Consider the following 13,738-nt stretch of genomic DNA (forward strand, 5'->3'; position numbering starts at 1 on the left):
TAAGTTCCATGGTTTATTGGCTAGAGTAATTCCATGGTCTGAGTAACCGCCGTTTCATAATAAAGTACCTCGTATGAAGACTAGAATGACTTTCACATCTCTCCTTTGGACTGCGCAATATATGGATGGGCAAGGATGGCGCGGCAGAGATCGACTGACCTTAGAAAGGAACTCGCTCCATTTTCTTATTTCTGGAATCATGCGAGTTAAGCCGTTCATTTCGCAATTTCTTCCAACAAAACCAACCCCCAAGCTTGGAAGTTGCTCCAAGGTTCTGCCCTCAACCGAACCTCCCCCAAGCCCCCCTGAAAAATTCCATTGTCAAGTCCACCGTCTTCTCATCATCCACCGGCAGCAACTGCGTTGCAAAAACCATCCCCAGTCTCTTCTCTTTATGATGGCCCAAATAAAATTCGGCATCCCATTCCAAGTCAACGACCCCTCTGGCATGCCCGAAAGCGGCAACTCCCCCTCAACAACTAACGCCCCCAAGCTATGATTAACGGGAACCTCCTTCATTCCCGCAGGAACCCCCGCCGGCGCCGCATAGTTCTCAGTCTCCCCTCGAACAGAAGCCAACGCCGCACTACCCTGCCCAAACTGCCCCTCAAAAAAACAAATCCTTCATCTCCCTCCCCAACACCTTAGACTCTTCTCCCAACAATTCCGCAAACAACTTACACAAATCAGGCACACTAGTCACCAACCCATAGACCTGTCCATCAGCAGGGACCAAAACCTCTCCTTTCCTTGCCACCATCTGCAAAACCCTTTCCGTGATATCAGGGCGGTCTTCCGGGAAGTACGTCGAGCTGTCCATCCCCAACATCCCAAAAACCTCCTCCTCAATGTACCGTCCCAGCGGCCTCCCGAGAATGCGTGAGATAAGAGCGCCCGTCCACTCAATACTAGCACCATAACACCACCCCTCGCCCGGCTCAAAAAGTAGCGGCGTAGTGAAATCTCCTTCTTTCGGCTCCTTCCCCTTCAAAAATTGGGGATGGTAACTCCCCTCCACTTTCTCCCCTCTGGACTTTCTCCACTCCTGGATCACCTTCTCATCTTCGACACAGAGACCGCTGGAATGGCTTAAGAGGTGACGGAGAGTGATTTCCTTTTTCGGTGGCGTGAGGGTTCGAAGAGATACTTAGAGACGGGTTCGTCGAAGGTGAGGAGACCGCGCTCGACGAGTTGGAGGGCGGCGATGTGCGTGATGAATTTGCCGGCTGAGCCGAGGAAGAAGGCGCTGTTCGCGTCGATGGGTGGAGAGGAGGGGAAAAGTGATTGGGAGCCGGAACGTTGGTGGTAAAGGACTGTGCCTGGCGGGGTCAGTCACGTTCTGAGATGTGAGGAAAGGAAAGTTTGCCTTTGGCGTTCACGACTGTCGTGATCACGCCGAGGATTTGTGCGTTGGGTGGCGCTGTTGCTTCAGCTAGCTTGGATTCGAATGGTTTCATTGTGATTTTGGGTTCAGCTTGTATACTCGATTTTGATATTGAGTACATTCAGTCAACTGTTGAAGGCACTTTGGAGAAGATATTCTAAATGGATCAGACCTATTTTTGTTGGGGGGAGACGGGTTTGATATATTTCGGACATTTGGTTGCTGACGGATTGTTTTGCAACAGGGGGGGTTTCAGGGTAGGGGCTCAAAAGCGCTACTGGTAGGGAGGCACCGCCCGACACATGAGTGCGGAGCCGCCCCAAACAGCGGAACACATTGCTTGGAAATAATGCTGCTGAACATTGGATTTATTTTGATAGAAGATGTAAATATACCAGTGGCTGCAACCGCAAGAAGGCCCTGTTCGAGTGTCTTCTGGGTTTGATATGCTCCACAGGCCCAAACAACAGCAAGGAACAATTAGATATTACTGTGACATCTGGTAATTCAAGTCTATGTTAGGCTAACGCTAGACTGCCATCAGAACCTTTAGCAAAACAGGGAAATTTGGAGAGCTAAGAATAGTCAGTCAGCGAACTTCGATGAGAGTTCCCAAGCACTTACCCAAGGCCAGTAACGGGATCCCATCCAGGAGCCGCTGGGAAACCAGGCGAGCCGCATCCAGGGTTACTACCAACAGTGATATCGGTGAATGCCTCTGGGTGTTGATACTGCAAAGCTCCATGTCAGCATTGGTCTCAATGCACGAGGCAGGATTCAGCCAAAAGGACAAAACTTTACCAGAATCGGATGAATGAACCCAACAGGGCCTTTACCAGCCTCAATACGCGCTTCGTTGACAAGAGTCAAGACCGCGCCCCAAACAGGCGAAGCGAGGGATGTTCCGCCCACCAACCACCACGATCCATTGGAGTAAACAACCTGGCGATCACCAACAGCACCGACATCCGGGTATGCACGCCCACCGTGATGGTAAACACCGCCTGTAACGCTGCTGAAGTTACCATTCTCAACGAAATGGTGATATCCACTGAAACCAAGAGTCTTCTCCACCTGGTCAAAGTAGGCAGAAACAGCATCGCGCTGGTAATCTGGGATTCCAAAGACATTGGAGAAGCCACCGCCGCTAGGGAATCTTCGAGTAGCAATCTCGTTCAGTTTCTCGCCTGGGGTAGGGGGAACCGAGGCGTCGAAGCGGTCCCATTCTGTACTACCAACTGAGAGCACGTACGGGCAAGTGCTGGCGAAATCTGGGTCAAAGATCTTGCCATCTTCACCCCAGCAGGTATCTGGGCCAACACCGGAATCGCCAGAAGACATAACAATGGTCGTTCCTTGCAGAGCGAGCTTCATCCATTCGTTGCACTGGCGCTTGATGTAGAAGTCTGGAAGGCCGGACTCGTCGGCGCCGTATGAGATCGAGATCACGTTGGTTGGCTTGTAGACACCGCACTGGAGCGCACCTTTATATCCACCAGGGTTTGGATCGGGGTAGGCTGGATCAACGCATGCTGGATCCGTGCAATCGCCTGTCTCGCCGAAGGCGCTGTAGGTGCAGTAGCTACCGTCGATGGCATCGAGGAAAGTGTTCCAGAAACCCGTGAAGTTGCCAGTTGACTCATAGTACTCGTCATCTTCTTGGTAAAGAACAAGTCCCTGGGGGTAGATCAGTGGCCACGCAGAGTCGAAGTCCAAGGGAGCTTCGAGATCGATGGGAACAAACTCCGTTGTGTCTTCGATCGCTCCAATAGCACCGTCGATTAGATCCTCCTCGGGATAAGTTCCATTGGGTATATGACTAAAGCTATATTAAAGAGGGCTCAAGAGCATCAAAGCTGAGGCTCTCTTACGGGTAAAGAGTGCTGAAGTAGATATCAAGATCCTTTCTGCTGTAGTGAACATCAAGAGACTCAAAGATGCCGAGCTTGTTGCCAGGTGCAGCCGTGGTGGCGTCTGGAATGTCATATTGAACTGAAGGAAAGGCGTCAGATACGGATATTCACATAAACACTTGAAAACACGTACCTCGCGTGCAATCAGCGGTAACATAGATGTCACAGACGCTGGAGTTTGGGTGCGGGAATCCAGGAAGCTTGGTGATGAGTGGTTTCGCAATCACTTTCGAGTCTTCACGCTTGGCGTGGCGCGTAGCCTTGATGTTTCTTTGCCGGAGTCTGGTACCAGGAGTAATGTAGTCAATGTGCTCTTGAATGTGGGAGGGCACGTGATAGGCTTCAGTCGAAATGTCATGAGATCCTGAGGCGTGCTCCCAAACGTAGAACTCGGCGATGAGGAGGTCTTCGACCTCGGAGGTTGCTGCATCGAATTGGATCCACTTGAGCGGGGCTATTAGCTACACAATCCGGAAGGTTAATGGCAAGATGGAGAGAATTACCTGTTTGTTGGCAGAGACTGCGACGCGATCCGCGCTGATTCCAGATTCGGCAAGCCATTCGAGGACGATGTCGGTTGTCGACTGTTCAGGGGCGAAGAAATCAACAATCTCTTCCGGAGTCATATGCTTTCCGTAGTTCTCAGATCCAGGAGTCGAGCTTGCATGGAAGTCAGCCAAATTCTGTCTCCATACGAGAATCAGTTCTTACATCTCCATGAGTTTGTCATGGCCAGCCTCGAGGTTGCACTGCTTCAGACCAATGCGCATGGGCAAAACTTGGTGGTCTGGAACTTTGCTTCTCTTTTGCCATTGTCCCTCCCAGTGAGGCAAGTGACGCTCGTGAAGGGCGTGTGTTACAGGAACTTCACACTTTCGCTGAACCCCAGCAACCTCGTAGGTGATAGGGCTGGCAACGGTCTGAAGCACGAGTCCACCGGCTAATGCTGCCACAAGAGAATGGAGCAACATAGCGGGTCGCTCGTTTCACGTCTCCTTTTCTGGGCGGAGGGGATTGAGAGGAACTGAGGGGAAGAGCAAACTTCTGCAAGGAGCTTGAGGAAGGAGTCAGCCATACTTATACAAACTTCCTTTCAACATTTGATTATTCTGCCCATCGTTGACCAATGCCTGCGGGTTTACCCATCCGAAAGAGCAGGTTGAGATCCATTTTCGCGCATGACTTCGGGTCTTGCGGTGGCGGCGGGATGCTAGACCTGGGAGATAAGCTTTAATAGGAAGCAGGAGGGGGGATCTCCAAGCATACCCAATGGTTTAAGGGGCTGAGTAGCCCTGAAGGGAAGCTTGTTTGCTCGGTAAAATCACGTTTTAACCCCTGTTGCCCATGGTTTTCGCGTCTTGGGATTTCTGGATCTTGCAATAGCTGTATTGGGACATAGTCTGCCAATTCACGGCAAGAGTATGATGCTTGCCTTGCACAAGGCTGCGCATAGTCTGCATGTCCACCAGTAAATTAGTTGCGATTTTTAAGGCCAGGTAGTGGAACACCTGCCAGTTTGAGTTGTAGTTGACTTTGTTGGGGCCTCGAGGAATCTTCTGGACCGACGTGTGATTGCTGCCGTGAGGTGCGACCTTCTCGATGCGGCCTAGATGATCAATTGCCTCACCCCGCTTGGACAGCGAAGGCATAATTAACCCCTGGGGAAAATCTCATGCAAACCGACATCTGGTATTTGGAAGATTAAAACGGGCTTGATATAGACGCGCGATAGGGTTGACGTTGGGCCCACAAATCGCAAGCTGCTGTGGTCTCTATAAGAGTGGGTTGTTGGTTAGCTGGGCTGATATCCAATCGTGTGAGATTCCAACGACCAATGGGTCCTGCGATTGGTTGATTCTTGCATTTGCAATTTCGCAGTGCATCCTATCCCGACTGCAGTTAACGTGATGATTCCATAACTATGAGTTCAGCGTACTGCCAGTGTCCAGGAAGTTTGATGAGGATAGTTTCAACCGCCACATATGGGGTGAGAACGGGGGTGTCGATCGCGGAGCGGCCGCTCTCAGGTCCGTGTAAAATTAGGGATGGGAAACCCTATCACGCAGACTTATATCACCAGTCACCTGGTCTTTGGATCGCAGCGCGAGGGATCCGAATTTTCGATGTTCGCTGGCAATTTCTTACGATTAAGTTGCTGATCGCTATATGAATACAATTCACACGGAGACCCGAAAGTTAAGTCTAGGATTGGGATGGTACTCCATCGAGTACCTGATAGGCCAAGCAGGAACACCAGTCGCCTTCCTTTTGTAGCCCACTTTCAAGAGGCTAGAGCCCACGGGGCGGTCGATAGCACCTGCAAGAAACTCTCCTATTTGTCAAAGATGAAGATGTGTGCTGGCTGTCAAGGAACAATTTGCTGCAACGGTCTCTGAAACCAGCGGAACCCGATCCAAGGTCGTCCGGTCTAGAATACGATTCGTTTTGTTCGATAATATTTACTATCAGCTGCAGGAAGAGTTAAAAACATCAGAAAGTGCTCTTTTCTTCGGACCCTGAGAGCTGACAGACCCAGGAAACGTGAGCAATGAAGTCATTAACCACACCGAAAGAAAGTGTCGCCGTGAGTCTGCTTTCCGGCCAACATCCAAGTTTAGCATCGTGGCTGTTGAGTACATAGGGCCATTATCCCTTGTCTTTTCGTTGGCGAGTTGACGAAGAGAGAGAGCGGGTTCATATTTATCGGCCGCATTCGACAGGACTTGCACTATTTGGAAAATCGTCAATGAAATCGTGTCATGGTGGCATATGGGGAACCGGGCTCTGGAAAGTTCGCAACAAAATAAGGGTGGCTAGTGGCCTCGGCCCATCAACACAATCTCTGCCTCCCCTTTGCCTCGCCACCCTGACCTCGAACCAACCCCTTTCCATTACAAACATATTCCCCGGTTCCAAAGTCTTGACATCCAGGATTCCATCCAATGGGCCATTTTCGTTTCCCCTTCTCGTTCTGTGGTTTGGCTTAAACAAGCCTGACCTTGTATAAAGTTTTGTTTATTGGTCAATCCGCACCTGGCGATCACAATGCCGTGGCTTGTTCCCATCTGTCGCTTCATGGAAGGGTTAATCCATAAACTTGACCGAGTGTCCCATCTCAGCCCGGCTAGGTTCAGCTCTCTTTCCGCTTGGTGACCTGACGCTACTGGATAAGCTTCTCTCGACTCCTGCAAGCACGCGAGATGTTCGTGTAGACCGGAACAAAACTCCTACACTTGCGTGAAAAACACAGCAACATGGAGCTTATGGATGGGTTTGAAAATTTCTAACAAAAATCAATCCAAGGGCGGGGGCGGGGGGGGGGGGGGGGAAGAAGAATGATAGAGCATGCAGCTCACCATTTTGGAGAGCGCTTGCTCCCATGCATCCGCTCTCTGCAGATATGGTAGAACCGTAAGAATGCCGAATGGAAAGGACAAACCACCGGCGAGAGCCTTGCTCTCCGGATTGCTGCTTCCCATCGAGCACACTCGTATCCGTGTCAAGTGTTTGCATCACGCTCCCGCTTCATTGCGCCCAACCACAATCACAGGCCTCCAGTATCTACGCAAGTCACGGACATTGATTCGGATCAACGGGTATGCTGGCTTTCTCATATGATACAATGCCAGCTTCGATTCCACCACCAGCCCAATGCTTCCATCTCCATGTCTATACTTCCACAATCGCTCCGCCTCTCCGGCAATCCATCCTCCTCTAGTGCTTGTCCGCAGGCTTCGGCGTCTTGGCATTTGGGTTTCTTGGGTCGTTCTTGAACTCGTCGCCTATAAATAATGTCAGAAAGGTGCTAACACTCTCTGGATTCGTGGCTAGACTGACTGTTCATCATCAAGGTCGCGAAGGAGTTGACGCCGTATAAGATGACAATCCCTGGGCTCTAGTCAGCGCCTCCAACGCAGATTTCCCCGTCTGTATCATTTCTCCGCCATGTTATTATTCGATTTGAGGAGTGCATGCATACCGGCAACGTAGAAAGGAGCCATTGGCTTAGCTGTTAAATTCTTCATCAGTCTTCATCCTCAAAGCCGGGAGCTCCCCAACACCAATTGACTCACCGACAGGCGCGGGAAACTTTTTTCCTAACCAAGACATCTCCGTGTTTGTGTGCGAAGACGAGATATGGACGTTTGTGATGAATTGGAGGTGGTTGTGATGGCTTGTCGTTGTCAAGGTGAGAGGTTTGACCCGAGAGCTCTGACCCGCAACCACATCTGCTGACTAAGCTTTCCCACCTCAGGCTGCACATCTTTCAGCCGGCGCTTTCTCCAAAGCACTCTAGCATTCACGTGCGGATCACCCCTGGAAGCCATCAACACTCTCATCCTGTCAGATGTGAGGAAATCCAAAGTGAAGGTGCGGGGTGAAGCTTCACGGCAAACACCCAGCCAATCGAAGCACCTTACTGGCCGTTCCCCTGCTCCTTCCTCGTACTCTCGTCTGCCCCCCTCAATCTGCTCTCCTTCTGCTCTGCTCTCACGATTCACTGCTGTCGACGATTCACTCTTATCACGATACTGTCATTGCGTCGTTGTGCGGCCCAAACGTTCCGATTGAGCTCGCAAACGCAACACAAGCGAACTCGCCAAAGCTGAAGCTCCAGCTTCCAACTTCTCACCACGATACCCCCGGATTTCCCCACCTCAACAGCATCACCATGTTCGCCCGCCGCCTGGTTAAGAGCTCCAGCTCGCTCTCAGCACCAAGCAACGTGATCCGCACACTCGCAAGCACATCGGCACTATGCCGCACTCCCGCCCTAGCAGACATCACCCCCGAAGGGGTCAAGTCCTTCGACGCAAAGCAGAAGGAGTTCAGAGAACGGATCGCCGAGCAGAGCAAGAAGAAGGAGCCAAGTCAGTCCGAGCTGTCCTCCAATTCCCCCCTTCATGTCCCTTTAGCTTGGTCCTCCACTCCCACTGCTCCACCTGCGAGCACTGCGAGATCTCCTTCTTCTAACAGTCAGTCCGGACAAGCTCTAGGCTCACACAAAGGCTCCTCTTCTGCAGAAACAGCACAGGAAGATGAAACCGGCAAGAAGGGCAAGCTGAGCAGCTTAATATATGGCACAAAGGAGGGAAGGGAGATGGATCGCGAGATTGAGCACTCGTTCAGTCAGGTTCTGGCGAGAGGGAAGTATGTGCATTCGATTGTCTTCCACGAGGTGAAGCCAGATAAGGTCGATGAGTACGTTGAGCTGGTTGGGCGCTGGTATCCACGCATGGCAGGGATGCCAGAGAACAAGGTGCACTTGGTAGGAAGCTGGAGAACCGAAGTTGGAGACTGCGATACATTCGGTGAGTTTCTCCACCCCTTATCCCTATTATTGTGTGAAGCTAACACATGCAGTCCATATCTGGGAATACCAGCGCTACCATGGCTACCACGACTCTCTCCACTCCATCGCCAACCACCCCGAATTCCCTGCCTTCGATAAGAAGCTTAAATCCCTCATTACCGCCAAGCGCACCTCGCTGATGCAAGAATTCTCCTTCTGGCCCACCACCGCACCCCGTCAACTGGGCGGCGTCTTCGAACTGCGTTCCTACACACTACACCCAGGCAATCTATTAGAATGGGAGACACACTGGCGTCGCGGCCTGAGAGCTAGAAGAGAAGTCATGGAAGGGGTCGGAGCGTGGTTCGTACAGATCGGTGAACTGAACACGGTGCACCATCTCTGGCAGTTTGCGGATCTCGAGGAGCGGAAGGTGAGGAGAGAGCAGAGCTGGAGTGTGGAGGGTTGGGGAGATACCGTGCATAAGACGGTGCCGCTCATCCAGACGATGAAGAGCAGAATTTTGATTCCTATGCCTTGGAGTCCGGTGGCTTGATCAGATCTGGCATGCCTTCTTTACACCGTGGAAATTGAGGTGCGAGCTTTTGCTTGAGAGTCATTCAAGATGTTGGAGTAAGACGAGATGGAATTCTGTTTATGTATTTTACCACTTTTGAGTGGATATTACAGAGAGCTCAGGTTTCTTTGCGTCCTTTCACACTGGGGATATTGAAGCTATTGCTGTTTTATGGCGTTAGAGAAACATCATATCCAAGGCATTGAACCAACTCTAGATTTCCAGTTTCCGTTTGCTGCTTGTGAGTATCATTCCCTTCTTCTCCATGATCTCAGTGGATTCAATAGACCGCACAATGCTCATCTCCGAGTGGAGCGGTCATCAGGCCAGAACAAATGGAGCTTTTCTGCCTCTCAGTTGATTGTCGATTTTCTCGTCAGTCTCTGCGGTTCAATGTTCCAAGTTTGACTGGAACAACGGAGGAGTGATCGCCTGCGTCCTGTCCTTAGCTAGAATGAAGATTTCGAATGTACCCGTACTTTCGGGACATTATAGGCTCGTAGCATATCATTTAGAATCTCGACTAGCCAAGCAGTTCACTAACCATAGATTAACGATAAACGTCTGCAACTTATCGCCTGGGTATCCTATCCACAACTCCAAAGCAATCTTACCCAATGTCAATCAATCATCCCCGTCCTCCTCCCCAACCCCCATCAAAACCTGCAGCCCCTTCCTCCTCTCCGCTACTACCCTCTCCAGCGCCCCCAGCTTCGCCCCAAGACTCAACAAACTCGGATCCGCACTCCCCTCCACCCTCACCTTCTCCCGAACCCGCACCTCTTCCCCTCTATACAAAAACACCTCATCCATCTCATCATGCTCTAATCTCCTTTGTGCACCGATCGCCAGTGCGAACCGAGAGATGGGAGTTGGTTGTGTAGACGTCGGTTCCAGCACTCTTAGCGTCAATAACAAGGTTGAATCTAACAGAGTGAGGTGGAGAGAAAGTGTCGGCGGCAGCGGAGGCGTAAATGTCTCCGGGTCAGGAGGGCTTTCAAACCACGCCTGTCCCGGGGGCGCCGAGATCATATTCGGTGTACTAGTGCCTGATTCCGCCGAATGCACAGGAGTAAGTAAGTTCGGGCCTTTCAGCACAGAGATCGCTTCGAGCAGAAGGGAGTGCAGGAGGTGTAGCTGTGAACTGATGAAGGGCGCGGAGTGCCGGTCGCCAGTCCACCGTGTGATGGCGACCATGTCGAGGGATTGGTTGAGGAGGGTCCGGAGGGTAGTGAGGGGGGAGAGGAGGAGTGGGTGTGTGGTGTTGAGGGTGAGGTTTAGGGGGGCGTGGGTGCGGAGGCGGAGGGCGAGTGTCTATTCCATGTAAATGAATATCAGCTTGTGGCCTATTTCTCCAAGTCTCGTGGTATGGTGGGAAAGGAGCTTGGAGTTGAGGGATCAAGACGAGCTGTGGAGGGAAGTAGACCAACATACACCCTTAACAATTCTCGTCCCCACCCTCGTGATATGCCCTTTAATACTCTCACTCCTCGGACTAGAAATAACCAGCGTACTCCCGGGCTCGATCGGCGCCAGTAGCGCATAACATTCTTCCAATCCGCTCTTCAAACTCGCGAGGGTTTCCTGCAGCGAGTCGAGAAGCCATGCCAGTTCGCGAGCCTACAGCTTTCTATTAGCTTGAGCTGAGGAAATTGAAGAGTAAACAAACAGTGGATTCATCTTCAGCTTTCTTGAGAGCATCCGGAGGTAAGGGTGGCCAGACGGCGGTAGACATGTTTGTATTCTTATGCTTGTTGTGGATTAAATAGTGGAGTATTTAAGCTGCAGCTCAATAAACGACGATTCGGCAGAATTCGGCGGTGAAGAGCTTGAGCACCACTTTAACATCACGTCTCCAGCACCAACACTCCAACCAATTCCCCCTCCACAACCTCTTAAAGCCTCCCATTATCCTCTACCAAAAATGGCGCCCAAACGCCCTGAAACGAAGTCGGCTTCCTCAACCTCCAAACCACCACACAGGAAGCTCCCCCGCCTCCCAAACAGTTTGTCTTTCCCTCCCCTCTCCTCAACTCTCTAACCTCTCCCATAGCTCAAAAAATCTCCAAGCGTCCTCTCCTCCACCCACCCGTCGCAGGCCCTCGCACAGGCTCAACCACCGAGAAAGTCATCTACGTCTCCGCCTCGTCGCCTTTCATCAGCACCATAAAACGCGTGCGCGCCTACCTATCCCACATCGAATCCCGTGCCGCCGGGCCGATCACCCTGGCAAATGGCACCAGCAGGCGTACGTCACAGAAAGTCATAAAATCCATTGAGGAAGGGATTGAGAAAGCTCGAGGAGAAGGGGAGAGGAGGGGGAAGGGGAAGGGGAAGGGAGAAGAAGTGGTGTTGAAGGCGACGGGCAAGGCGATCGAGAGGTTGTTGGGTGTTGCGCTGTTCTTTCAGGGTGAGGAGGGCATGAAGGTCGAGGTTCGGACGGGGAGTGTGGGGGCTGTTGATGATGTTGTTGAGAAGCAGAACGGTGCAGAGACGGGAGAGAGTCAGGTGAGGAGAACGAGTTGTTTGGAAGTCGCGGTTAGGCTTGCGTGAGGAGTATGCGGAGGATGATTGTTGGATTATAAACATGTTGGAATACGCACAGAGGGAAGAGATGGGTGTCGAGTACACTGCAGCTGCACACTGCATATCAGTCTCCGGGGAGGATATCCTTGGAATGCTGCTACGGAGAAGACACGAGGCAGGCGAAGAGCTAAGAGGTCATGAAGATCTTCCCGGTACGGAGAGGGACGAATGCACAAGCACATGTGCTACTATGTGCTGTGTCGTGATGAGTCCAAGGAGGGAGGCTGAGTCGAGGTAGCCGCTCCCAATAAACGGAAGCAGCGTAGTACAACAGTCGCCCAATATACTCAAGTAAGCCCCATACTATTTCCGCAAGATTTAGCATTGCTTTAGCCTCGCTTTCATCGTTTGCATTGCTAGTCACGAACACCCCTTTGCTGCTGCTGCAATCGAGGACAAGACCTGACCCAGGGATGTCTAGCTGACCACGTTGTCTCCTCGAGCTGCGTGGCAATATCGCGGAGCATCTGAAGGGAGAAGCTCTATTTGTAGAAGCTTTATTTGTAGAAGATTATTCGCAATTGATAGTTACCACGATGAATTTCTACTATTTCCAGCTGTCGGCGTGGAGATTGCGGGTGGCTTCCTCCCACTACCGAGATCATGATCACATCACAGGCATTGCAAGATACTTGGAAGTTTGTTTTACATCTTTGTTTTCGAGTCTCTGCTCTCAACTATCATCCGACTGCATTCCCCTATTCCCGGTCATGAGGAATCTCATGATACATAATGAAAGTTCCACCATAAAGCAAGCGTTTACACCGTTGTCGAAATCCGAAGTCAGAGAGCACATCTCGAGTAAGAAGCCTGCGACCAGCCAAAGACGCCAGTCTTTCACACTTCCCGTCTCAATACACATTCTTGAATGCCCAAATCTCTCAAACCATGCTGATTTCCTTCAGTTGTGGAGGATATGGCACCATCGCCGAATATGTCCTGTCTTACCACAATGATGACAGGTCATCTTCTTTGCCTTAGCCTTCTGTTCAGCCAGCCATTGCAGTCTCAGCTGGGGATGTAACACCCAGCAAGTTTCCTCCGTGTGGCCCTCTCTATCACAAGTATCACACCAGTCTGCTTGGTCCTCCTCCAGGAACATCTCTCGGCAATATTCCTCAACATGTCCCCATTTGTTACAAAAGTTGCAGAAATTCGGCTGCCAATCAACCTGGGTTTGAGAAAATGTCGAAGCCTCGTCGTGGCCAATGACATTCTGTCCACCCTGAACACCAGAAGCAACAGCCTCGTCGTGGTTGCTGCCTCCAACATAAACATCAACCTGCTTTCCTCCCAAGTTTGTTTGTTGTTCCTCAAGCTCGATATGGTGGATAGCCGCCGCCTTCATCCATGCGAAAGCGTCAACCTTGCATTTTTTCAACTCATCCTTTTCGATTGGCCGGAAAGCTTGGATTTTGTCATGATCAGAGTTTTTCGGGACCCATAGAGCAGCTTCGTGCTTCGGCAGCTTGGCGACACAGATGAAAGTCTTCATGTTTGAAGCCAAAGTGTTATGCAGCATAGCTTCATAAGTGAACTTGTCGCTGAGTTGGTCAAGTTCTTGTTCGGTCTTTTCAATGACTTCAAGAAGCCTGGTCAGCTTTGTGAACTCGATTATAGCGGGAAGATTCTCACCCTCATCGAACTCATCCTTCCACTGGTTGGTCTCTCCAACCTCAGTGTCAACCTCCCATTTCATGAAATTGTGCTCCTCCACGATGGGCATTCCCTTCTTGACGATGTTTGCGGTCTTGGCTTGTCGTGCCTCAGCAACGCGCTCCAGTGCATCATCATTTTGTTTGAGGATTGTGGCGACTCTCTTGCCCTGCTGATTTTCAAAATCGAGGATAATGCATCGAAGCTGGTTGGTCTCAATGACCTTCAGTACATAGGCATTTGTTCCGTTGAACTGATTCGAAGGAAGTTGTCAGTCACGATCTGAAGAGAAGACAGGAAGCTCTCACCTTTGGATCAGCGATCTGCGC

The 13,738-nt window shown here is 51.1% G+C and overlaps 6 protein-coding genes across 6 annotated transcripts; 2 read left to right on the plus strand and 4 right to left on the minus strand.

The window, feature by feature from the left end:
- Positions 1 to 959: 959 nt before the first annotated feature.
- K444DRAFT_129603 (uncharacterized protein) lies at positions 960 to 1,615 on the minus strand. Its single transcript, XM_024870444.1, has 2 exons — positions 1,367 to 1,615; positions 960 to 1,319 (listed from the first exon to the last, which is right to left on the minus strand). The coding sequence occupies exons 1-2, from the start codon at positions 1,503 to 1,505 to the stop codon at positions 1,090 to 1,092; spliced, it is 369 nt and encodes a 122-aa protein (XP_024731359.1). The 5' UTR covers positions 1,506 to 1,615; the 3' UTR covers positions 960 to 1,089.
- Positions 1,616 to 1,913: 298 nt separating this feature from the next.
- K444DRAFT_646282 (putative Tripeptidyl-peptidase sed1) lies at positions 1,914 to 4,268 on the minus strand (the record flags this gene model as incomplete). The annotated part of the gene is made up of 7 exons (XM_024885184.1): positions 1,914 to 1,959; positions 2,009 to 2,115; positions 2,186 to 3,203; positions 3,256 to 3,376; positions 3,431 to 3,740; positions 3,801 to 3,957; positions 4,009 to 4,268. The coding sequence occupies 7 exons, from the start codon at positions 4,266 to 4,268 to the stop codon at positions 1,914 to 1,916; spliced, it is 2,019 nt and encodes a 672-aa protein (XP_024731360.1).
- Positions 4,269 to 7,011: 2,743 nt separating this feature from the next.
- Positions 7,012 to 7,407, minus strand: K444DRAFT_539612 (mitochondrial F1F0 ATP synthase-like protein subunit Atp18; the record flags this gene model as incomplete). Its single annotated transcript, XM_024875642.1, has 4 exons — positions 7,012 to 7,079; positions 7,135 to 7,185; positions 7,277 to 7,306; positions 7,371 to 7,407. The coding sequence occupies 4 exons, from the start codon at positions 7,405 to 7,407 to the stop codon at positions 7,012 to 7,014; spliced, it is 186 nt and encodes a 61-aa protein (XP_024731361.1).
- Positions 7,408 to 7,605: 198 nt separating this feature from the next.
- Positions 7,606 to 9,387, plus strand: K444DRAFT_570211 (NIPSNAP-domain-containing protein). The gene is made up of 2 exons (XM_024877255.1): positions 7,606 to 8,609; positions 8,662 to 9,387. Exons 1-2 carry the CDS (start codon positions 7,970 to 7,972, stop codon positions 9,144 to 9,146), a joined length of 1,125 nt encoding a protein of 374 aa, XP_024731362.1. The 5' UTR covers positions 7,606 to 7,969; the 3' UTR covers positions 9,147 to 9,387.
- A 163-nt stretch (positions 9,388 to 9,550) lies between these two features.
- On the minus strand, positions 9,551 to 10,907 carry K444DRAFT_655573 (uncharacterized protein). Its single transcript, XM_024886020.1, has 3 exons — positions 10,837 to 10,907; positions 10,602 to 10,787; positions 9,551 to 10,481 (listed from the first exon to the last, which is right to left on the minus strand). The coding sequence occupies exons 1-3, from the start codon at positions 10,900 to 10,902 to the stop codon at positions 9,792 to 9,794; spliced, it is 942 nt and encodes a 313-aa protein (XP_024731363.1). The 5' UTR covers positions 10,903 to 10,907; the 3' UTR covers positions 9,551 to 9,791.
- Positions 10,908 to 11,050: 143 nt separating this feature from the next.
- K444DRAFT_667520 (uncharacterized protein) lies at positions 11,051 to 12,048 on the plus strand. The gene is made up of 3 exons (XM_024887308.1): positions 11,051 to 11,173; positions 11,221 to 11,675; positions 11,773 to 12,048. Exons 1-3 carry the CDS (start codon positions 11,092 to 11,094, stop codon positions 11,989 to 11,991), a joined length of 756 nt encoding a protein of 251 aa, XP_024731364.1. The 5' UTR covers positions 11,051 to 11,091; the 3' UTR covers positions 11,992 to 12,048.
- The last annotated feature ends 1,690 nt before the right edge of the window (positions 12,049 to 13,738 follow it).

The sequence above is a fragment of the Hyaloscypha bicolor genome (assembly GCF_002865645.1).
Source record: "Hyaloscypha bicolor E unplaced genomic scaffold K444scaffold_135, whole genome shotgun sequence".
Lineage (NCBI taxonomy): Eukaryota > Fungi > Ascomycota > Leotiomycetes > Helotiales > Hyaloscyphaceae > Hyaloscypha > Hyaloscypha bicolor.

Excerpts from the sequence above, each read along its gene's own strand:
- K444DRAFT_667520 (XM_024887308.1), top strand. The coding sequence starts at position 11,092 with ATGGCGCCCAAACGCCCTGAAACGAAGTCGGCTTCCTCAACCTCCAAA. Across the intron at positions 11,174-11,220 it reads GCTCCCCCGCCTCCCAAACA|CTCAAAAAATCTCCAAGCGT; the intron begins GTTTGTCTTTCC and ends CCTCTCCCATAG. Across the intron at positions 11,676-11,772 it reads CAGAGACGGGAGAGAGTCAG|AGGGAAGAGATGGGTGTCGA; the intron begins GTGAGGAGAACG and ends GAATACGCACAG.
- K444DRAFT_655573 (XM_024886020.1), bottom strand. The coding sequence starts at position 10,902 with ATGTCTACCGCCGTCTGGCCACCCTTACCTCCGGATGCTCTCAAGAAA. Across the intron at positions 10,788-10,836 it reads AAGCTGAAGATGAATCCACT|GCTCGCGAACTGGCATGGCT; the intron begins GTTTGTTTACTC and ends AGAAAGCTGTAG. Across the intron at positions 10,482-10,601 it reads GGACGAGAATTGTTAAGGGT|ACACTCGCCCTCCGCCTCCG; the intron begins GTATGTTGGTCT and ends TACATGGAATAG.
- K444DRAFT_570211 (XM_024877255.1), top strand. The coding sequence starts at position 7,970 with ATGTTCGCCCGCCGCCTGGTTAAGAGCTCCAGCTCGCTCTCAGCACCA. Across the intron at positions 8,610-8,661 it reads TGGAGACTGCGATACATTCG|TCCATATCTGGGAATACCAG; the intron begins GTGAGTTTCTCC and ends TAACACATGCAG.
- K444DRAFT_129603 (XM_024870444.1), bottom strand. The coding sequence starts at position 1,505 with ATGTACTCAATATCAAAATCGAGTATACAAGCTGAACCCAAAATCACA. Across the intron at positions 1,320-1,366 it reads GACAGTCGTGAACGCCAAAG|GCACAGTCCTTTACCACCAA; the intron begins GCAAACTTTCCT and ends TGACCCCGCCAG.